This window comes from Microtus oregoni, unplaced genomic scaffold, assembly GCF_018167655.1.
Source record: "Microtus oregoni isolate MIOR12 unplaced genomic scaffold, Mior012 000008F_ref0000371, whole genome shotgun sequence".
Lineage (NCBI taxonomy): Eukaryota > Metazoa > Chordata > Mammalia > Rodentia > Cricetidae > Microtus > Microtus oregoni.
This window is the reverse complement of record NW_024543067.1, coordinates 47,765,823-47,785,220: the sequence shown is the minus strand read 5'-3', so window position 1 is coordinate 47,785,220 and position 19,398 is coordinate 47,765,823. Positions and strand designations below refer to the sequence as shown.

Below are 19,398 nucleotides of genomic sequence, written 5' to 3'. Positions count from 1 at the left end.
GGTCCAGACACCACCTTTAGCAAGTCACTCAACTTCATGGATTTCTTTTTACAAGTAAAATGAGGAACTTGAACAGATTAATCATTCTGAAGTGGAAACCAGGAAGGTTATACAGGACACTGCCCAACTACAAGGCAGATCATCTTAGACTACCGTGGTCAGGAACCATTCTTACTAAGCATATATGTCCTCCTCCAGTATGTTGAGGCATATTAGTCCATGGACTTCTAGCGTCTTCCAGTCCACTACAACTCAAACACACTAAAGCAGCCAGCAGACCCACAGCGATAATGTTAAAAGTCGTGGCTTCATGGGAAACCACCCACCATGAGAATATACTCACACTCGAGGGACAGGTGTCATGGCGTCTGAGCTGTCTTCATTCTCCTGCTGAAGAAAGGGAAAACATTACCAGGTAAATGAACTAGACAATTTTTACTAACTTAAGGGCTCTAAAAACCCAAGTAATGAAAAAGTAAGAGATGTACCTTACAGAAGATCTGGTCTTTGGTTTCTAACCACAGGTGGAAGAGAGCAGCTAATTCCTTTTCATTATCTTGAGACTGAACTGCACGGGTGGGGGTACACACAAAAAGTAAGAAATTTAGAGTTTTATTCAGAATCCTGCCTTCTCTTCACCAGCTCTATCCATGCCAGAAAGAGAACATGTCAGAATTCATCACTGGTCCTTCCCACATGTTCATGCCACTACCCTCAGGGCCTGGACTTCTAGACCAGGATGTCACTTGTTCAGATCTTTTCAATAAGTATTTACAGAGTAGTCACTGTGCACCAGGCACCTGGATGAAGTTGAGATTTTTTTCTTGGTAGGAGCGCTACAGGTATAGCCAACCTCATAAGGTCGCATGCATGGTTTTGAGTCTGTGGTGGGGCCAGTGAAGGGTGTGAACATAGATTAATATAAATGGGTTGATTTAAGTTAAAAGAGCAGTTAGAAACAAGTCTAAGCTATAGGTCAAGCTTCCATAATTAATAAGAAGACTCCATGTGTTATTTGGGAGCTGGCAAGCAGGACAGAAAAAGGTTCATTACAGAGTAATGAGTTCATATAAAAATCAATCCTACAAGAAGTAAATGTCATATGAATGCTACAGAAATTTACATGAGGGAAGGATCCTATTCTTGTAGGTGAGAAAAAATGTACTCTCACACTGGCAGAGCAGTAAGAAGACGAGGCAAGAAGAAGCTTAACTCTGTGACTGCCTAGAAAGACTGAACTCTGTGACATCTTCTTAAATTCTTAAGTCACAGCATATGCAAAACCCAAAACAGAGTAAAGATTTGATTGTAAGTCCTACTGCACGTACTGGCTTTGTGGGAGCCTAGGCAGTTTGGATGCTCACCTTACTAGACCTGGATGGAGGTGGGTGGTCCTGGGACTTCCCACAGGGCAGGGAACCCTGATTGCTCTATGGGCTGACAAGGGAGGGGAACTTGATTGGGGGAGGGGGAGGGAAATGGGAGGCGGTGGCAGGGAAGACACAGAAATCTTTAATAAATAAATAAACGGAAAAAAAAAGAAAAAAAAGATTTGATTGCAAGGCTTCAGCTATAAGAAAACATTTGGAAAGGCCCCACAGCCTTGATCTTGGTGAGATTCTTTATATGACATAAAAAGCAAAGGCAACAATGATGAAAAACACAAGTGAGATTGCATCAACTCAAAAACTGTGTACAGTAGAGAAAACACCAGAAGGAAAAAGGCAACCTATAGAATGGGAGAAAATATTTATAATCTACCTACGAACTAAGACGTTAACCGAGCTGGGTGTGATGGTGCACACCCTTAATCCTAGCACCTGGGAGGCAGAACCAGTTCAAGGACAGTCAGGGTAACACAGAGAAATTTGCCTCAAAATAAATAAACAAACAAACAAAGAAAAAAAAACAAGGGGATGGCTTAGTAGTTAAAAGCACTTGCTGCTCTCCCAGAAGACCCAGGGTTCCAGCCTCAGCACCTAGCTACACCAACAGCTCACAACTGTCTGTAGCTCCAGTTCCAAGAGATTCAATGCTTCTTCTGACACTCTTGGGCACCAAGCATATTTACAGTGCATAGACAGTGCAAGCAAAACACCCACACGTAAAACAATAAAAAAGTAGTTTGCCAGGCAGTGGTATAACATGTCTTTAATGCCAATATCTGGAAGGCGGAGCCAGAGGCCAAGCTCCTCCAAGTTGAGACCAGCCTGGTTAACCAAGTAAGTTCCAGGACAGCCAGAACTACACAGAGAAACCCTGCCTTGAAAAATTAAAACCAAAAAAAAAAAAAAAGTTAATCAAAATTTATAAAGAACTTCTACAAACTGATTGCAAAAATAGATCAAGATCTAGATATCTTGCCAAATGACAGTTCACAACAGCCCAAAAGAAGGTACAGGAAAGGGACTCAGTATCTTTAACCACAGAGAAAATCAAAATCACTAACAGTAGCTAGCTACTATTTAAAAAGCCAAAAAATCAAAAAGTATTAGTGAGACCAGTATGGTGGCAGACCTAAACTCCAAGCAGGAGGCAGACTTCTGTCAGTTTAAAGCAGGTTGGTCTGCAAGGGGAGTTCCAAGGCCACTTAGAACTATACAGAAAGAGCCTGTGTCCAAAAAGAAAAAAGTGCTGGCAGAGATGTGAAGAGAACCCTTGTGCACAGCTAGTGAGAGTGTGAACAGGTATAGCCATCATGCAACAGTATGACGGCCCCTAAAAAATTTAGAAAAATGCCCTATGGTCCAGCAATCTCACTTCTTACCAAAAGAAAACTGAAATCAAGGTCTCACAAAGTCTATTCACCCTTGCAATTCCAGCACTTGGGAGCCAGAGGCAGGAGGATCAGTTCAAGGCCATCTTAGCTACGTAGTTAAGTTAAAAGGTTAGTCTGATATAGATGGTCCTGCCCTTAAAAAGAAAAAGATCTCAGTGATCTGCACTCTGAGCTTTGCATCATGCCCAACTATCATAATCAATCATCAACTATCCAATCTCCACTCTTCTAGTGAGGTCCCTGATGACAGCCAGAGAAACAAGTGAAGAGAGGACAGAGGATGCCACAGTAGTAGGAAATAAAAACTGCCACGGGCATCACAGCTCTCACTGGTCAGTTTCACACACCCCATCTCCAAACTCTCCTTCCTTTTGACTTACAACAGACATGAGCTCACTGTTGTGGAGCCGCTATCCCCTTTCCTTCTACCACTACAAGAAATGTGGCACCTCCTCAGAAATACCATGACACATTTCCCCTTCTCTCTTGAATTTCCAAACCCCTCCTTTCTGATATTCTTCCCATCACTGACTGCTCTCATTTAAAAAAGAAAAAAAAAAGAAAAAAGAAAGAAGGGAGGGACGGAGGGAGGGAGGGAGGGAGGGAGGGAGGGAGGGAGGGAGGGAGGGGAAAAAAGCCTCTTAGGGGCTTATAATACTTACCAAGCAATTTCCACTGCTGGGTTTTCTCTTTGAATTCAACAAATGGAGAGAAACTAGAAGGAACCGCTGCAAGAAATGGAGCACATGAACAAGACATACATCAAGGTAAGTATACAAGTAAGACAGTGTTAGCCTCAGAGTGGCCTTCACCCTGAGCTCTTGGAGAGCTTCTGAGTTTTTGTTTTTTATTCTGGAGTGTCAAGAAAGGAGAGAAAGGGTGTGTCTGATGCAAATGTACTATTGTACAAATGAGCAGCTACAGTTCACTGCAAGAATTAATTCTCTAGACAAAAGAGATGATGAACCCCCACAGAAAAGACCTCACCTCGGCTTTCTCCGGCAAGATACTGCAGAGCAGGCAACACCAACTCAGCCCAGTTGGGGGCAGCAGAGAACCAGCTGTTGAGGGAGCTGGCTGGAGAAGACTGCCAGTCCAAAACCCGATCCTCCAGCTGAGGGAGAGGAAAAGAAGGAACCTTTGGGTTTCTCTTTACACCAACAATCCCAGGATGTGTCAGAGCAGCAGGGCATGTATATCGTTTGCCAAATTTCCAATGTACGTTAACTGAAACGATGTAGGAGGAGTCCAGCTGAGCTCCTCTTCCCAACAGTGCACGTCAGTTTGTCAAGGTGACACACGCCAGTCCTCTGGGGAAAGCACCTTCCTTGAGGGACAGCCTCCATCTGACTTCAGTGGGCAAGTCTGTGAGGCATTCTCTTGATTAACTGATATGGGAGGTCCCAGCCCATTATGGACAGCACCACACCTGAGCAGGTGGTCGTAGGTAATACAGGGGAAGTAAGCCACGGGAAGCAAGCCACGGGAAGCAAGCCAGTAAGTAGCATTCCTCCTTGTAACTACCTTGACTTCCCTTACTGATGGACTGGACTGTATGCTGAAATAAAGCCCTTTCTCTTTGAGTTGCTTGGTCCGTGATCTTTACCACAGCCACAGAAAGTAAGGAGAAGCAGAAACTAGAGACCCACACAAGAGCGTAGCAATTGCAAAACTTGAACACCTCTGAAACTCTTACCACAGGAAGGCTAGCTTGACCCTCCAGCAAGATTTCTAACAGAAGAGAGAAAAAACTGGAAAATAGCTCATTGATCCCGAGGCAAGGCTTGATGTCTTCCAGGGGCCTAACAAGAAGGGAAGAAAATGTAAGTGTTTGATGTCTGAGCCCCACACGCAAGGGTGCACCAACTATTCCAATCTGTCCTCTGACTTCCACATACACAACATAGGCATGCGTGCACACACACACTGTTACAAAGTGTTTTTTTTTCTTCTCCAATGTAGGAGAAATCAAAATGACCAAGAATACATGCCAGATTGGTTCAGGTCCTCTGAGCCTCCTTATAAGAAAAGAAAACATGTTACATTTTCCCAGCAAGATCCTGGGGCTCAGCACACACAGTCAGCTCACACAAGTCCCAAGCCTGGACGCAGTCTATACTTAACTCCCTCCTGCCCAGCACAGCCAGTTATCTCTGTGGCCCACTCACTCTTCCTTGATAGACGATATTGCCAGTGGAGAAGGGGCCTGTGAGAGAGCTGGGACCCCTTCAGTATTGCTTAGAGGCTCAGCCAGATCTTCTGCCTCGGATTTAATCAATTTTATTTTCTTCTTCTTTTCTTTTTCCTTCACCTTTTTTTTAAGAACAGCCAAATCATATAAGGCTAGGAAGGGGAAAAAAAACACAACTCATAAAACTGCATTATGGTGAGAAGTCTTTATCTGCATTTGCTTTCTCAAAGACTGTCAAAGACTCAATAATAAGACAATTAGATTTTTTTGAAAACCAATATGACTTTTAATTTTAACACCTAATGATATGCTGTGCTGATTTGGTCTGATTTCATTTTATTCGAGTATTCATGTGCATGGTACATGTGCACGTATATGCATGTTCATGTGCAATGGCATATGTATGTGCACATGAAGGCTAGAAGTTGACATGGAACATCTTCTTCAATCACTCTCCACTTTGATTACAGAAACAGGGTCTTTCTAGCCTACCTAGTTGACTTGCCCAGGAGATCCCCTCTTGGCCTCCAGAGTACTGGAGTCACAGCAGGCTGTGATACTTAGCCAGCTTTTACATGGGTGCTAGGATACAAACTCAGGTCCTCACACTTGCACAGCCAAGTACTGTATCCACTGAGCCCTCTCCCCACACCCTGCTGTGCTAATTTTACATTCAGAGGGCAATTACAAAACAAAGGAGGTCAGCATAAAGAAAGCTATGGTTCCACTTATTTTTGTCACATACAGACAGTATGTCATACAATAACATCATAAGGAATCTAAGAGGGGACCCATAGTCCTTTACCTGCTAGAGAGCCCTTCCTGCCAGCATTTACTCGAGTCATGATGTCACTGAGGGTCAGGTCCCCTGTCAAAAGGTCTGGGTGATCCTAGATACAACATCAGAGATCTGGTTATAGAGATCCAAAACAGAACCCCAAACTGATGGTGACTGTGCCAGTTTACCCAATGGATAGTGTTTCAGGGACACCTGAGGGAATCGTGCTGAATTAAAATATATAGAAACACCAACTACTGGTCTTCACAGTGGTGCACAGAAAAACCTGGCCCCTTTTCTGCTGTAGGGCAGCTGCAGTCCATAAAGCCCTTCTGCATTCTTTCCCATGCTCATAAAATGGTTTAAATACTATTATAGATTACAAGTCTGAAAATAAGATTCTGAAGACTCAAGAGGTCTGCTTGACATCTGTGTTAAGTGTTAATCTTCCTACTTCACCCCTCTGCCTCAGATGGCTGTCTCCTCCACTGCCATTTCTCCACCGTTTTGTGTCTTCAGTGAAATGACAATGGAGGCAACACAAAACAGAAGAGCACAAAGTTTGACTCTTGGCACTGCCATTTACTGGCTCTGCAGGACCAAGGATAAACTCAGCCTCTGGGAATGGGAGAGGAGATCATGATTCATTCACACACCAGTGTAACCACAAAGACTAAATGAAGCTCACACTGTCAACCATGCCTTACAAAGCCAAAGCACTTGACTGGCCTCTCATACCTCTGATGCTAAGTAGCCTCTCTTGCTGCTCCTGTCTCTGACTGCCACTGTCTCAGGACAGCCTAAAGCATCAGACTGAACATTACAAACGGCCACTCCCACCACAATCTTACTGGTTGATGTTTCCGCTTCTCATGGTGCTTCTTTAACATTATCTTCAGGTCACTGTCCCCCAGCTCTATTTTATCTGAAAGTAAATGAACCAAACCACATGGACCAGATCATTCACTACGATGATGCTCTAACTTAAATCTGCCTAGTCACTCAAGACATTCAAAAGGAAGCTACTTCTGATTCTGGGTACTATAAGCAGAGAGGTCTTCACAGTTCCAGGATCAGCATTCCATCATTTCTCTACACGTTGCCCAATAAGTGACTTCAATTAGGTAGCAGACCCATACACACACTCAGGAGGCTTGGCATTCTCCTACTTCCTATTTCAAATTCAAGTTCTTCTTTGTCTTTACAGCCTAGAGAGTTGCTATGGGTCTGGTTCTACATTCTACTGCTAGTTCAAGCAAGACTATTTTTTTTTTTAGCCCAAAATAGCAACTGATCAGCTCCTGTGGACAATTTCAAAATAAAGGAAAACAAGGAAGCCCACCTCTGGAAGGTAACAGTACAGCATGGCACCACACTTCTCCAAATCTCCCACTTCTAAGTAGCACTGCTATTTCCTGACAGGCAAGAATCTAGTCCCTACCTCCCTAAGGGGCTCTCACTTTTCTGTACCATGATGTCTTGAAACTGCAGTAGCATCAGCTCAGTTCTCACCTGCAGTTTTCATATCCGTAGTGGAAAGCGTGGGCACCACCCTCAGGGGCACCGCAGGACTAGGAGAACGTGCTGGAGAGCTTGGAAGCCATGAGCTGAGATCTTCAAAAGAAAATTTTTCTTGTAAATCCAACGTGGCTGTGGACTCCAATAGGGGAGATTGGGTAAGTGGCCATTTGGGTTCAACAGGACTAAGCCAACAACATGGAGGCCAGGGTTCCACATTCCTTTCTGACCCTTCCCCAGATGAGCTGGAGCACACTTAGGTCATTTAAACGGCTCTTCCAGGAGAGAGACTTCAACAGAGTGATGGGGTCGCATTGCAGCAGGCCAACAGTCACTACTACTCTCCTGTAAGGGGAAAAGCAGTTCTCTCAAGTGGCACAATGGGACCAGAGGAAAGGCCCTGTCCTGCAGGGATCTGTCCAAGATGTTCTCATCTAACCTAAGTGCCACATGAGCACAAGAGTAAAGAGTAAGTAGTCACTCTTATCACAATGTCTCCGCAACTCAACCACCAAGAGCTGATGAGTCCCACTCTCCACCCCCAAATGATAACTCAGAGGGCTCCTTTATTGAAAATACATGGCTACCACTGGCTCCAGTACCCTAGAATCCCAGAAGTACCCAAAGACACTCACCCTCTTCATCAGAGGACAGGGCAGTGTCACCACATTCCTCCTTCACTTCCCGCAAGACCTTCAAGTAACGCTGCTGGGTCCGCCACTCACGCTCTTCAGGGCTTCGGGATGGTGAATGGTGCTTGTGGCGAAAGGGAAGAGCAGGGCCACTCCTACGAGCCATCTCCAATAGATCCTATCAAGAGTCCAGAGAGGCCAGGTCATCAGCAAATCTTGCCCTCTGGACAGTCTCCAAGTTCGTGTTTTATTTTCTTTAATGTTAAAAAAAAAGAGCCTAATTCTCACTCCTCCAAACAAAGAAATAAATGATATGATTATGTATAAATAAAATGTACCTAAATTTCTTTGTTTGATCATCCATGATATAAAAAACAAATCTGAAATTTCCTGAGTACCAATACAATGCCACAAGCAGACTGAAGCTCAAGAAATATGCTGCAAATACTTTGCAAAAATCACCTTCAGTCTATATATATGAGCTTTGTGTCAAATCTAATTTTATTTACAACTATGTCTTAGCCCAAAAAATATATACAAGTATTCCAGACCTCTGAAAAAAATCTTAAATTCAAAACACTCCTGGTTGTAAGCACTTCAAGTAAGAAACACTTACCAGGCAGTGGTGACACACGTCTTTAATCCGAGCACTCCGGAGGCAGAGGCAGGCAGATCTCTGTGAGTTCTAGGCTAGCATAATCTGCAGAGCTAGTTCCAGAACAGCCAGGGCCACAAAAACACCCTGCTCCCCACCCCACCCCCCAAAAAAAACAATTTTGTTAAAGGAAAAAAAGACACACTCAACCTGAATTACATGACAAAAATAACCAATTTTAGTGTTGACCTGTTCCACTCAGAATTAATACTTATATTAAACATCCAGGTATTTCTATACTAAATCTCAAAGAACAATTCAAATTGTAATAGGTTACAGTAAGTAAAGACACTTGCCACCGAGCCTGACAAGTTTGTTCACTGGGACCTAAGTACATGACAGAAGAAAACAGACTCGCGTAAGTTGCCCTCTAAGCACCACACATGCTCTGTGGCACATGCACACCCACACAAATAAGGACACACTTGCACACAATTTAAGTAAATAAAAATGTAATCAAGTTAAGAACTCCTAATAACTCTGCCTCAGAGAATTATCAAACTAGAAGGGATCATGAGGCCATGAAATTCTGTTCTACATTTATGTGACAGAGTCAAAGCCAGCATGTATTTGTACATCAATTCCAAAAGCATCCTAGACAGCCTCAATAGCCAATGAGTCTGAGTCCCTTTGCTAATTCTAGGAAGAACTTTGTTTTTCATGTTTCAGCATCTCTGAAATCTAAACAACTGCTCATAAGAGGATAAGAGAAAGCCCAACTTCTGTTAATGGTTCTCTTGGTTTTTACATCATAACCACTACTTAAAGCTATGCTTGCCAGGTCACTGCCCATGCTGAAAACCTAGTTCTGAGCATTACTTACACTTCTGGAAGCAAGAATCTGTTTCAGCAGCCGATGGAAATACTGCTGTTGGGAGTTGAGATACCGCTTGTACTGTGACTTGAAGCAGAGCTGACGATACTTGACCACTTCAGGGTTAAAGTGTCCATCTTAAAAACACAGGTACAACTATAAATGCATCAATCCATACATATGTAATGAGTATACAAGAGATGTGGTTGTGGCACCAAAAAAAAAAATAAAAAATAAATAAATAGACTAAGAGAATCAAGAGAGAGACCCAAAAATAAATGAATGGTGAAAAACAATAATAGCTCCATTAAAGCTGGAAACCATAGCAACTACAGTAACACAATTATCTTCATTAAAACTAGAAATACATAGTCTCTAGTCAGAGAGATACACAGAAATCTGTCTCTTCCTCCATCACTTGTGTGTACACAATCATACTGTGTGGGGGATGCACAGCAGCACTGCCCACTTACAAAAGAGCCCTTATATAGCCCTCTAAATCCTGCCAGGGACCCTACTTTGTTTTGCATGAGGGAAGAGAGTTCCCTCCCACCAGAGATCTGAGCCATAGTAAAACAGACTGTTACCAACCAAAGGGAAAATTGTCTTTAAATTAATAACCATCAAAGAAGAAAACAGCTGTGTATAGTGGTATGCCTATCACCCTAGCCATTTGGAAGGCCAGGTAAGAGGATTATAAACCAGGGCTACTCTGGACAACAAAGTGAGGACTATCTCTTACAAAAATAAAGGAGGCTTTGGTCCAGGCAGTGGTGGTGTGTGCTTTTAATTCCAACACAGAGATGGGTGGATCTCTGTGAGTTCAAGGCCAGTCTGGTCTACAAAGCAAGAGCCAGAACAGGCTCCAACACTACAGAGAAACCCTGTCTCGAAAAACCAAACCAAACCAAACAAAAACCCACAAAAATAAAGGAGACTTGGGCTGCAGCTCAAGGGTAAACCATTTGCCTCGCGTGTGCATGTCAGAATTCAATCTCCAAAACCATTCATTAAAAAAAAAAAAATACAAACTTAATATCCACAAGAAAACAAGAGATTTGAAATGATAGGTCTGTTTACTCTAGCCTTTAGCGAATATCAAGTATTTCAGTTTAACATAAGTAAAGGAAATACCACTGCCCTTTCTGGCAAGTCTGCCAAAACGAAGTCAATTGAGAAACAAGGAAGAGGCTTCAGCTTTTCTCCATAGGTCAGAGAGCAAACTGTGAATCTAAGAGTGACTTCAAATTGTCTTGGAATACTTGAGGTAATAGCCAATTCAGGCAAAGATCACCACAATAGTTCCTGGCCAGCCAGGACTACATAGTAAGAGAGACCTTGCCCAAAATAAAAATTAAAATTAAAAAATTTTAAAAAAATAAAGAAAAAATGCAAGGAATATCTATGTTATTCATTCAGTGCAAATTTTCTTACAGTCAGCTAACAGGACTATGATTATGTGGGAGATGTCCTCTGTGAAAAGATACACATGCTAAGAGTGGTGGTGGCTGTGTGTGAAATTCCAGGGAGACTAAAGCAAAAGTACTGTCCTAAACACAAGGTCAGCCCAGGCTACACAGCAAAACCCCATTTTTAAAAGAGAAGGTGTACACGGTGGTGAGATGTCATGTTTTTCTGTAGGGAAAAGGGAAAAAAAAAGGAAACAGTAAGCTGGTTTCTTTTTTTTTTCCCCCAGATTTTAAAAATCAGTCATAAAGATCTTTGGGATGCTGACAATATTTTGTTTCTTTTCTAGCTCTCTTGGAACTAGCTCTTGTAGACCAGGCTGACTTCGAACTCAGATTCACCTACCTCTGCCTCCTGACTGCTGGGATTACAGGCGTGCACCACCACTGCCTGGCAATATTTTATTTCTTTTTTTTTTTTTTTTTTTTTTTTTTTTTTTTTTTTTTTTTTTTTGGTTTTTCGAGACAGGGTTTCTCTGTGGTTTTGGAGCCTGTCCTGGAACTAGCTCTTGTAGACCAGGCTGGTCTCGAACTCACAGAGATCCGCCTGCCTCTGCCTCCCGAGTGCTGGGATTAAAGGCGTGCGCCACCACCGCCCGGCTTGCAATATTTTATTTCTTATGATGGTTACATAGTTAAGTTCTATTATGTATTTCCTATCATAAATCAATACAATCATATTTTTTAAAAATAGCGTGGGGAGCAAACAAATACACAAAACCACTCTCCTCAGAGGTCACATTAGTATAGGAAAATCAAGATAAAAATGAAAGATATATGTGCCTAAGTGAATGTGTACTCAACTCTAACAAAAACAAAACACTGAGCTACAGACCTCGGAAAAGCTTCTGGGCAATATGAAGAGGGTTTCCAAAGCGGAAGTTCTCCCCACTGAACAGGGCAAGGATGAGCTCATTCTGCTGCTCCACATTGTCTGTGGAAAACTGAGGCAGAAACTGCTGGAGATGTTCACGCTGAGAATCACTTAGGACTTCCTGCCATGTAGAGAGGCTGACGACATCAAAGAATATCTCAGGCTAGGAGAATTTGGAGAAAAAGTAAGCAACAGATAAATAGGCATCTGATGTTTTGTGTCTGCGCAGCCAAATACATAGAGCATAAAACTTACCATTTTATCACTATTAGGTACACAGTTCAGGAGTTTTAGGTATATTCACATTTCTTATGTAGCCATCATTATGATCTTCAGTGTTTTTTTGTTTTTGTTTGTTTTTCAGTTTTACAAGACAGGGTTCCTCTGTAGCTTTGGAGCCTGTCCTGGAACTAGATCTTTTAGACCTGGCTGACCTCGAACTCACAGAGGATCCACTTGCCTCTGCCTCCCAAGTGCTGGGATTAAAGGTGTATGCCACCACCACCCGGCTATCCTCAAGTTTTGTTAAACAGACTAAAATTCTAATGATCTTGACTCAATTCTAAAAATCAGAGATTAACTGGTTATGGCAACACATACCTGTAATACTAGCACCTGGGAGGCTGAGGCAGGAGGACTATGAGTTTAAGTACAGTCTGGGCTGCATGGCAAGACTGAATCTCAAAACAAAATAAGAGTTTATTAAAAAGAGCACACAAACCACAATACAGCAGTATACTCCAGAGGAAAATTATATTCAAGAGAAGCCCATTTGGAAGCTATCTCTGCCAACTAGAGTATGATGGCAGCCATGTGAATTCAACTTAAACTAAGCTGCAAGAAAAAATTAGGAGGGGGATGTCTAAGAAGTGACTAAAAAAACTAAGAAAAAACAGAAAACAGAATTGACTTCAATTTTTTAATTAATATATATTTTATTTTACTTGGCTGACTGGAACTTGCTATATAGATCAAACTGGCTTTGAACTCAAAGGGATACATTGACTCTGCCTCCCAATGGCTGAGATTATAAGCAGGCACCAACTCCAGCATGGGTTTCACTTTTTTTTTTCTTTTTATTTGCATTTGTGTTTTGTCTGCATGTATGTATGAGGGTGTGAGATCGTGGAGTTACAGACAGTTGTTAGCTGCCATGTGGATGCTGGGAATTGAACCCAGGTCCTCTGGAAGAACAGTCAGTGCTCTTAACCGCTGAGCCATCTCTCCAGGCCCCAGTTTTCACTTTTAATTCACTCAATATATATTGGATATATATGTATCAAATAATAAGCATAACACACAGGTACAAAGTAATTCAAGAACAGTTAAAGTATACAGAAGTACACAGTTCAAGAAAGTCTACCTGAGATAATGTTAAGATAGTTAAAGGGATAGGAAAGAGGAAAAATACGCTGGAAAAAGAACAAGCCAGGTGGGTGGTAGTGGTGCACACCTTTAATCCCAGTACTCAGGAGGCAGGGGCAGGTGGATCTCTGTGAGTTGGAGGTCAGCCTCGTCTACAGAGCTAGTTCCAGAACAGCTAGGCCTGTTACACAGAGAGAGACCCTGTCTTGAAAAACAAAACAAGCGAACAAACAAAAAAACAGAGTTAGAACAATGCCATAGAAGCAAAAGAATTAACAGCAAAGAGTAATTATCAATTGAGGGAAATTGAAAGGTAATAAAGGTAAAACAGAGAAAAATACATAGGGCTTCAATGGCATTAATTCTGTACCACCCTAGATGGGATCTACATAGTTGAGCTACATAGTTTTGGGGGAGGTGGAACCTATTGTTTTTTGATGGTTTCATTTTAAGATGGTCCTGACCTAGTGAGCTCAGGTGATCTTTCAGCTTCAGCCCCTAAATATGTAAAAATACCAGTGAATGAATTTACTTACACCTACAGACATGCATGTCTTATCACTACTTTAAATATATACATAATATATAAATGTGCCTAAACACAGGTATTTGTTTATATACACTTATCTGTAATTTTTTTTATTTTTTAATTAACAACTTCAGACCATGTTTGGCTGAACCAAGGAGAAGAAAGGTGTGACAGCAGACAGAAGGGCACATAAGCCTGCTAAGTATTTGTGACTTTAACCTAAAACATGGAAATTTAAGCAAGAAGCTACAGGATAATTCAACCACCAAACACCCTTTCATGAATGTATCCATATCACCTTAGACTCACTATCTAATATCTTTCCCTCAAAACTCATTTTGCACTCAATTTTAGTTTTAGCATCTAACCATGTCTGGCATGAAATAAAGTAAGCATCTGATGATAGAATGGATGTCATAAAGAAATGTCCTTGAAAGAGTACACAAAGAAATTACAAATAATGGTTGGAGATGAAGTTCGTTTGGCAGAATGCTTGTTTCTGGGCTGGGGATATAGCTTAGTTGGCAGAATGATTGTTTACCAAGCACAAAGCCATGGGTTCTATCTCTAGTACCACATAACCCAAACATGGTGGTACCATCTATAATCCCAGTGCTTGTGAAATAAAGGGTCCCAAGTTCAAGGCCATCATCAGTTACTTGGTAAAGTCAAACCTAACCTAACCTGGGCTATGAGACCCTATGAGAAAGGGAGCGAGGGAGAAAGAGAGAGCATAAGAAAGCACTCTCTTAATAGTTGGTAGCCTCCTTACCAATGATGACTATACATCTGACCTGTGAAAGTCAAGGCATGCTGATGTTCTATCCCAAGCCACATATTACTCCTGACCAGGTTACCTACCTTATGGACATAGAGAAACCTGTGTTTGTTAACGATTCACAACAGGAAATCCATTTTTAGAGAAACATAATTCTGCTCTTAAAGTATTTAACCTTTTTTTCTTATTGGTGAAAATTATCTGTTATAATAGTGTTGATTTATATCATGCTATTATTTTGACTTGTTGATCAAACATGTAACTACAGTTTATACTGTCTTCCTTAATCAGAATACAAACTACACTATACTTTTAAAGGTAATAAGGGAACCCTTACTGAAATGAAGTAAACAAAAGGGAGCAAGAAAGGTGAGGTACAGAGGAAAAGGATTCAGAAGAGGTGGAGGGAAATGACTACAAAAATGTTATCACTCACATCCTCCAGAAGGTCTTCAGGCAGACTAACCCTGGTACCACCCAAAAGGCAGTCTTCCATGATCCGTGTACCATGGCCATCTCCACAGGGACCCAGTTCCAGGGGATCTGTCAGCATGTGATCCAAAGAATCCATTGTTTCTTCTCCCCAGGTATTCTACACAAAAGTATACACCTTGAGACAGAAAAGCAGAGATCTGGTTGAGGTAAATATTCAATCTCAAATCTCTAAGGCAGGGGAAGGGTCTCATTCTGCATCCCAAAATGGCCTGGAAATCACTATGTAGCCGGCTGGCCTCAACATGCACCAACCCTCCTGTGCCAGCACTAAGTATGACAGAGTGAGTAATCAACTCTCTTACACCCCATCCTCTCCTCGAGCCATGCTGCTCTCCTCCCTCCCTTTCAATAGCCCCTTTCCAACAATGTTCAAGCCTTACCCAGTAAGACTTTTCAAAATGCTTTTTTAACAGTTCCTAAATTCTTAAGTTTCTTACATTTTCATTTTTTAGAAGAAAAAGACTCAGGAATTGAGTGATAAACCAGACACGGTGAATCAAGAGCATAATCCCAGCATTTGGGAGGCTGAGGCAGGAGAATCACAAGTTCAGGCCAGCCTGGGGTATGACATGAGGCCGTACCAAAAAGCAATAAATAAATGACAGATCGTGGTCCATAACTACAAGTTCCAAGGTCAATAATCTATTAGAACATAATGTCTTTAGTAACTGGCAGGATACCCCAGAAGGTAAAAGTGTGTGCCACACAAATTGATGTCCTGGGTGTGATCCCTAGGTGCCACCACAAAGGAGGTAACTCCTGAAAGCTGTCCTCTGACCTTCACAGGAATGCTGTGACATATCTGCACACTTACATATCTACTTTTTTTTTTTATTTTTCGAGACAGGGTTTCTCAGTCTTAGCCATCCTGGAGCTAGCTCTGTAGACCATACTGGCCTCAAACTCAAAGAGGTCTGTCTACCTCTGTCTCCCAACTGCTGGGATTAAAGGCATGCACCACCAATGCACCCAACCAATGACAATATTTTTAGTGTAAGATTATTTTTAAAAAGTCATAAATTCCACAAACATTAGTAAAGCTCAGATGCTAACTTATATAAGCTATTTCTCGAGGATAAGGTGCCAGATCTCACATAATTTTTACAACTGTGCTTATTATACCTTTCTTACAGATACTGAGGCTCAACATATGGAAATAATTTGCCCAACTCCAAATGGACCTGCCTACAGATGGGAACATCACACACAATACCCACTATACCTCTAGCATATACTCTCAATTAAATTATAAAAACTGCTTGACATGATTTCATTTGCCCACATAAATTCCCGCGGCACCAATCACCAGACCGTTACAACTAGCTGTCAGTGGTCAATCTAATCTTCAGATCCATGTAAATTAATGCAATTCTCCTCTTTCCTGCACTAACTCAACAGGGCTGGCTACCCTTTTTAGAAAACTAAATACAAGAAAGAACATGTTTAGAGAGCATCTTCCCAAAGCTAGAATCAGGTGTGAAACCGAGGCCACAGCTCACAAAGGGCCAACCCACAGTAAACGCACCCTATAGGGATTGGATCCATTCTCTTACCCGCTACTACCAACAAAAAGACCAAAAAGCATACAAAAATGGAAAGATGAACTGTATTTAATCAAAACACCAGATTTCTACCCTTGTGCTGTCATTAATCTGGGGCATCTTACCTCGCCGGGTGTCAGGCTCCTTTCCTATAGGTAGATGGGAGTTGAACTGGGGGCCTCCCTACCATTATTTCCACTCTTGGGATCTTACAGTGAAGAATCGGCCGCTAAATGAATTTACATAACTTTGAAAATCCTTCCCACTTCCCAAGTTCTCAAACGATAACGTGCAGGCCTGTGATCGACCTAGAATGGAAGTACTTTTCCGCGAAATGATTTCAAGTTCTGACAACATTTCAGACGGAAGGATACAGTGTTACAAGGACGCAGCTGTGTGGTCCCCGGGCAACTGTGTGATCCCAACATCTTCAGCACGCTACGAGATGAAGGGCATCCTGAATGCATGTGGCGGCTAAATAACTGAGAAAGGAACAAGATAGGGGGAGGAAAAAGTAGAAGCAACCTGATGCTTGGAACTAAATCCGCTTAACACAAGTGGCATAGACCAACCTACAAAGTCAGTACCCCATCTGACAGGTGCACAGTTTACACAACTCACTCATAAGCTTCTTCCAGTGCCGACGGTTGGTTACGCTAAACGTAGGACCTAGTGACAACTTCAGCCTTGTCACTTATTCCGCACAAGAACTCAAAATCAGAAACGCAGGCGGCTACCTGCGAGCTGGAACCCCGGAAGCCGTGGACTTTTAAGTCTTGGGGTGTCCGGGACTTCCTCGCTCATCAGGAAGGCCTCCTCCCTGCACCTGGGCTAGCCTACCCTCCAGACCCTCGCGAGGCGCCGGCAGGCCAGGCGATCTCGCTCGCTCGGGCCGGAGTCCCCGGTTACCAGCCCCACCTGCGCGCAGCGCGCCGCGGCCCCGCCCTTCCCCCACCCGTCCTCACCCTAACCCTCGCCCACCCGGCTGCCGCAGGCCCACGCGTGGGGCTCGCCGCGTGCCTACGGGGACGGGGATCTCGAAGTCCCCCTTCTTCCCTCCGCTCCGCTTCTTCCCTTCACCCGGCACCGTCCGACTCCCGACGCCAGGGCTCGCCCTCACCTCAGTCGGGTCCGCGGGTCTCCCCCGCTGGCTCGTCCGGCCGCGGGCTCCGGGACGCGCTCGCTCCCGCAAAGGCGTCTGCGTGCGCGCACGCTCAGGGCTCCGGCAGCGGAAGGGGCGGGACCTGTGGGGCGTAACCTAAACGGCGGGGCGGGGCGTAGTGAGCGGGGCGGGCTGGGGTGGATCTCTGTGACTGAGTCTGAACAGCTCCGGTGTCCCGTACGTCCCTTCCACGTCTTTCATCCTTTCCACCCTTTCACGGGCTGCTAAAGCAGAGCACAGCATGATCAGGAGCCGTGCTAACCACTTGTTGTGTGACAGAATTTGTCCTAGGAGACGCAACGCACGTCTGCTCACCACAGGGATTCCATGCCACCACAGTCCAACTTGACGAACCAATGAGTGTTATTAGGGTTACTTGCAGGAGTATGAGTGAGGGGGCTACTTATAGAATCAGAAATGACTCAAAGACAGCTGCCTCACCAAGGCCCACCCCAGCATGCGTGACAGCTCACAAAAGCAGGGAACCTGGGACACACTGCATAGCCTGCAGGCAGCTCACCAGGCTGGAGAATGCCCTTTCCAGCTGCCTCAGTTGCTCTAAGCCTCTTCCAGGTGAGCTCAGCTGGTTTCTGCTTCTTTCAGGCGGCTGGTCTGGTCTAGAGTCTTTGCAGCTCCTTCCATCTCGGAGTCCTCTTTGCAGCTCAGCCTCCTTCCACCTGTGGGGGTCTCTCAGCTTTATCGTTTGCTCTGGTGGAGAGGAGCCTAAAGAATTTGGTCCGTTTCAGGGACTTCCTGAAGCTAAGAACTACCCTGCAGGAGGAGAAAACTCTTAACAGCAACACTGCTCTCTGCAGAAGGCTTTGCTGAGGCCACCGGACAATGGAGGAACTCTTGCAGTATTGAAGGCTGGCCAAGTAGAACGCCCACCCTAGCTGGAGAAGCACAAACCTGGAAAACCGTACTCTTCTCACTCATTATCACTGCTTCTCTTGACCAACTGAGTCTTATTTAGAAACAGCATCTTCTCCAGTACCCCCCAGCTTCGCTCTCTAGTCCTGTATAAACTACCCACAGTTCTTTTTATGACAGTAGACATGTCAGAGGAGCAGGACATGCCATGCTAATGCCCTTCCCGCAATGGAAAATAGTGCTTTTCAAATATAGCTAAATCTTTGTGCCCCTACTGGCTCCACAGATATTCATAGATTCTTTTAGAGTTAGAAACCAAGTATGAACTGATGAGCTATGAAATGTACGTAGGAATGAAATGAGCACTAGGAAAACCAAGTATGAAGCATCGTTCTGCGTGACCAGACAGGACAGCAGCAATACATTACCATTTTCGTCCAACTTTATTTTTAGAGCAGTTTTAGGATTACTGCAAAATTTAATGAAGAATAGGTTTGCCACAAATTCCCTGCCCCTGCCCACACACACATGCACATAATCTTCACCCACACAGGTGAGATACTTTTTCTTATAACTGATGAATCTATGCTGATGAATCTGAGTGATAATTGTTTCACTGCCCACCCCCCCAAATTAATCTATTTTAATTAATAATTTAAAATTTAAATTAATCTTTTCCCCACCTACTCATCTCTACTTCTCTATTTCCGGCATCCACTGATCTTTTAAGTGCCTCCATCATTTTGCCTTTAAGCCTGCCATCCTCCTCCCTTAGACGTCCTAGTAGTGCTAAAAGCACTTTGTGTCACCACTCTTCTCCGTCCAATGAGACAGTAATAATATGGTTTTGGTTTCGGTGGTGGGGATCGGATGTAGGCACCCTGCCTCTGAGCCACACCCAAAGCCTTATATTGTTTTGATATTAATTTGAAGTTCCCTGGTGATAACAAA

The 19,398-nt window shown here is 43.3% G+C and overlaps 1 protein-coding gene across 5 annotated transcripts in view; it reads right to left on the bottom strand.

Annotated features, from left to right (window-relative positions):
- The window catches only part of Nfrkb (nuclear factor related to kappaB binding protein), a 35,314-nt gene extending 17,709 nt beyond the window's left edge, over nt 1-17,605 (bottom strand). For 2 of the 5 annotated variants that reach the window (XM_041656894.1, XM_041656896.1), the window contains exons 1-14: nt 17,536-17,605; nt 14,816-14,989; nt 11,669-11,870; nt 9,377-9,504; nt 7,902-8,076; nt 7,261-7,398; nt 6,600-6,673; nt 5,776-5,860; nt 4,948-5,122; nt 4,476-4,581; nt 3,767-3,893; nt 3,442-3,507; nt 489-568; nt 344-390 (exon numbers count right to left, since the gene is read on the bottom strand). In XM_041656894.1, the coding sequence (XP_041512828.1) occupies nt 344-390; nt 489-568; nt 3,442-3,507; nt 3,767-3,893; nt 4,476-4,581; nt 4,948-5,122; nt 5,776-5,860; nt 6,600-6,673; nt 7,261-7,398; nt 7,902-8,076; nt 9,377-9,504; nt 11,669-11,870; nt 14,816-14,950 (1,538 nt within the window). In that variant the 5' untranslated portion in view covers nt 14,951-14,989; nt 17,536-17,605. The other 3 variants (XM_041656897.1, XM_041656895.1, XM_041656898.1) reach the window with 3 other exon arrangements.
- Between the last annotated feature and the right edge of the window lie 1,793 nt (nt 17,606-19,398).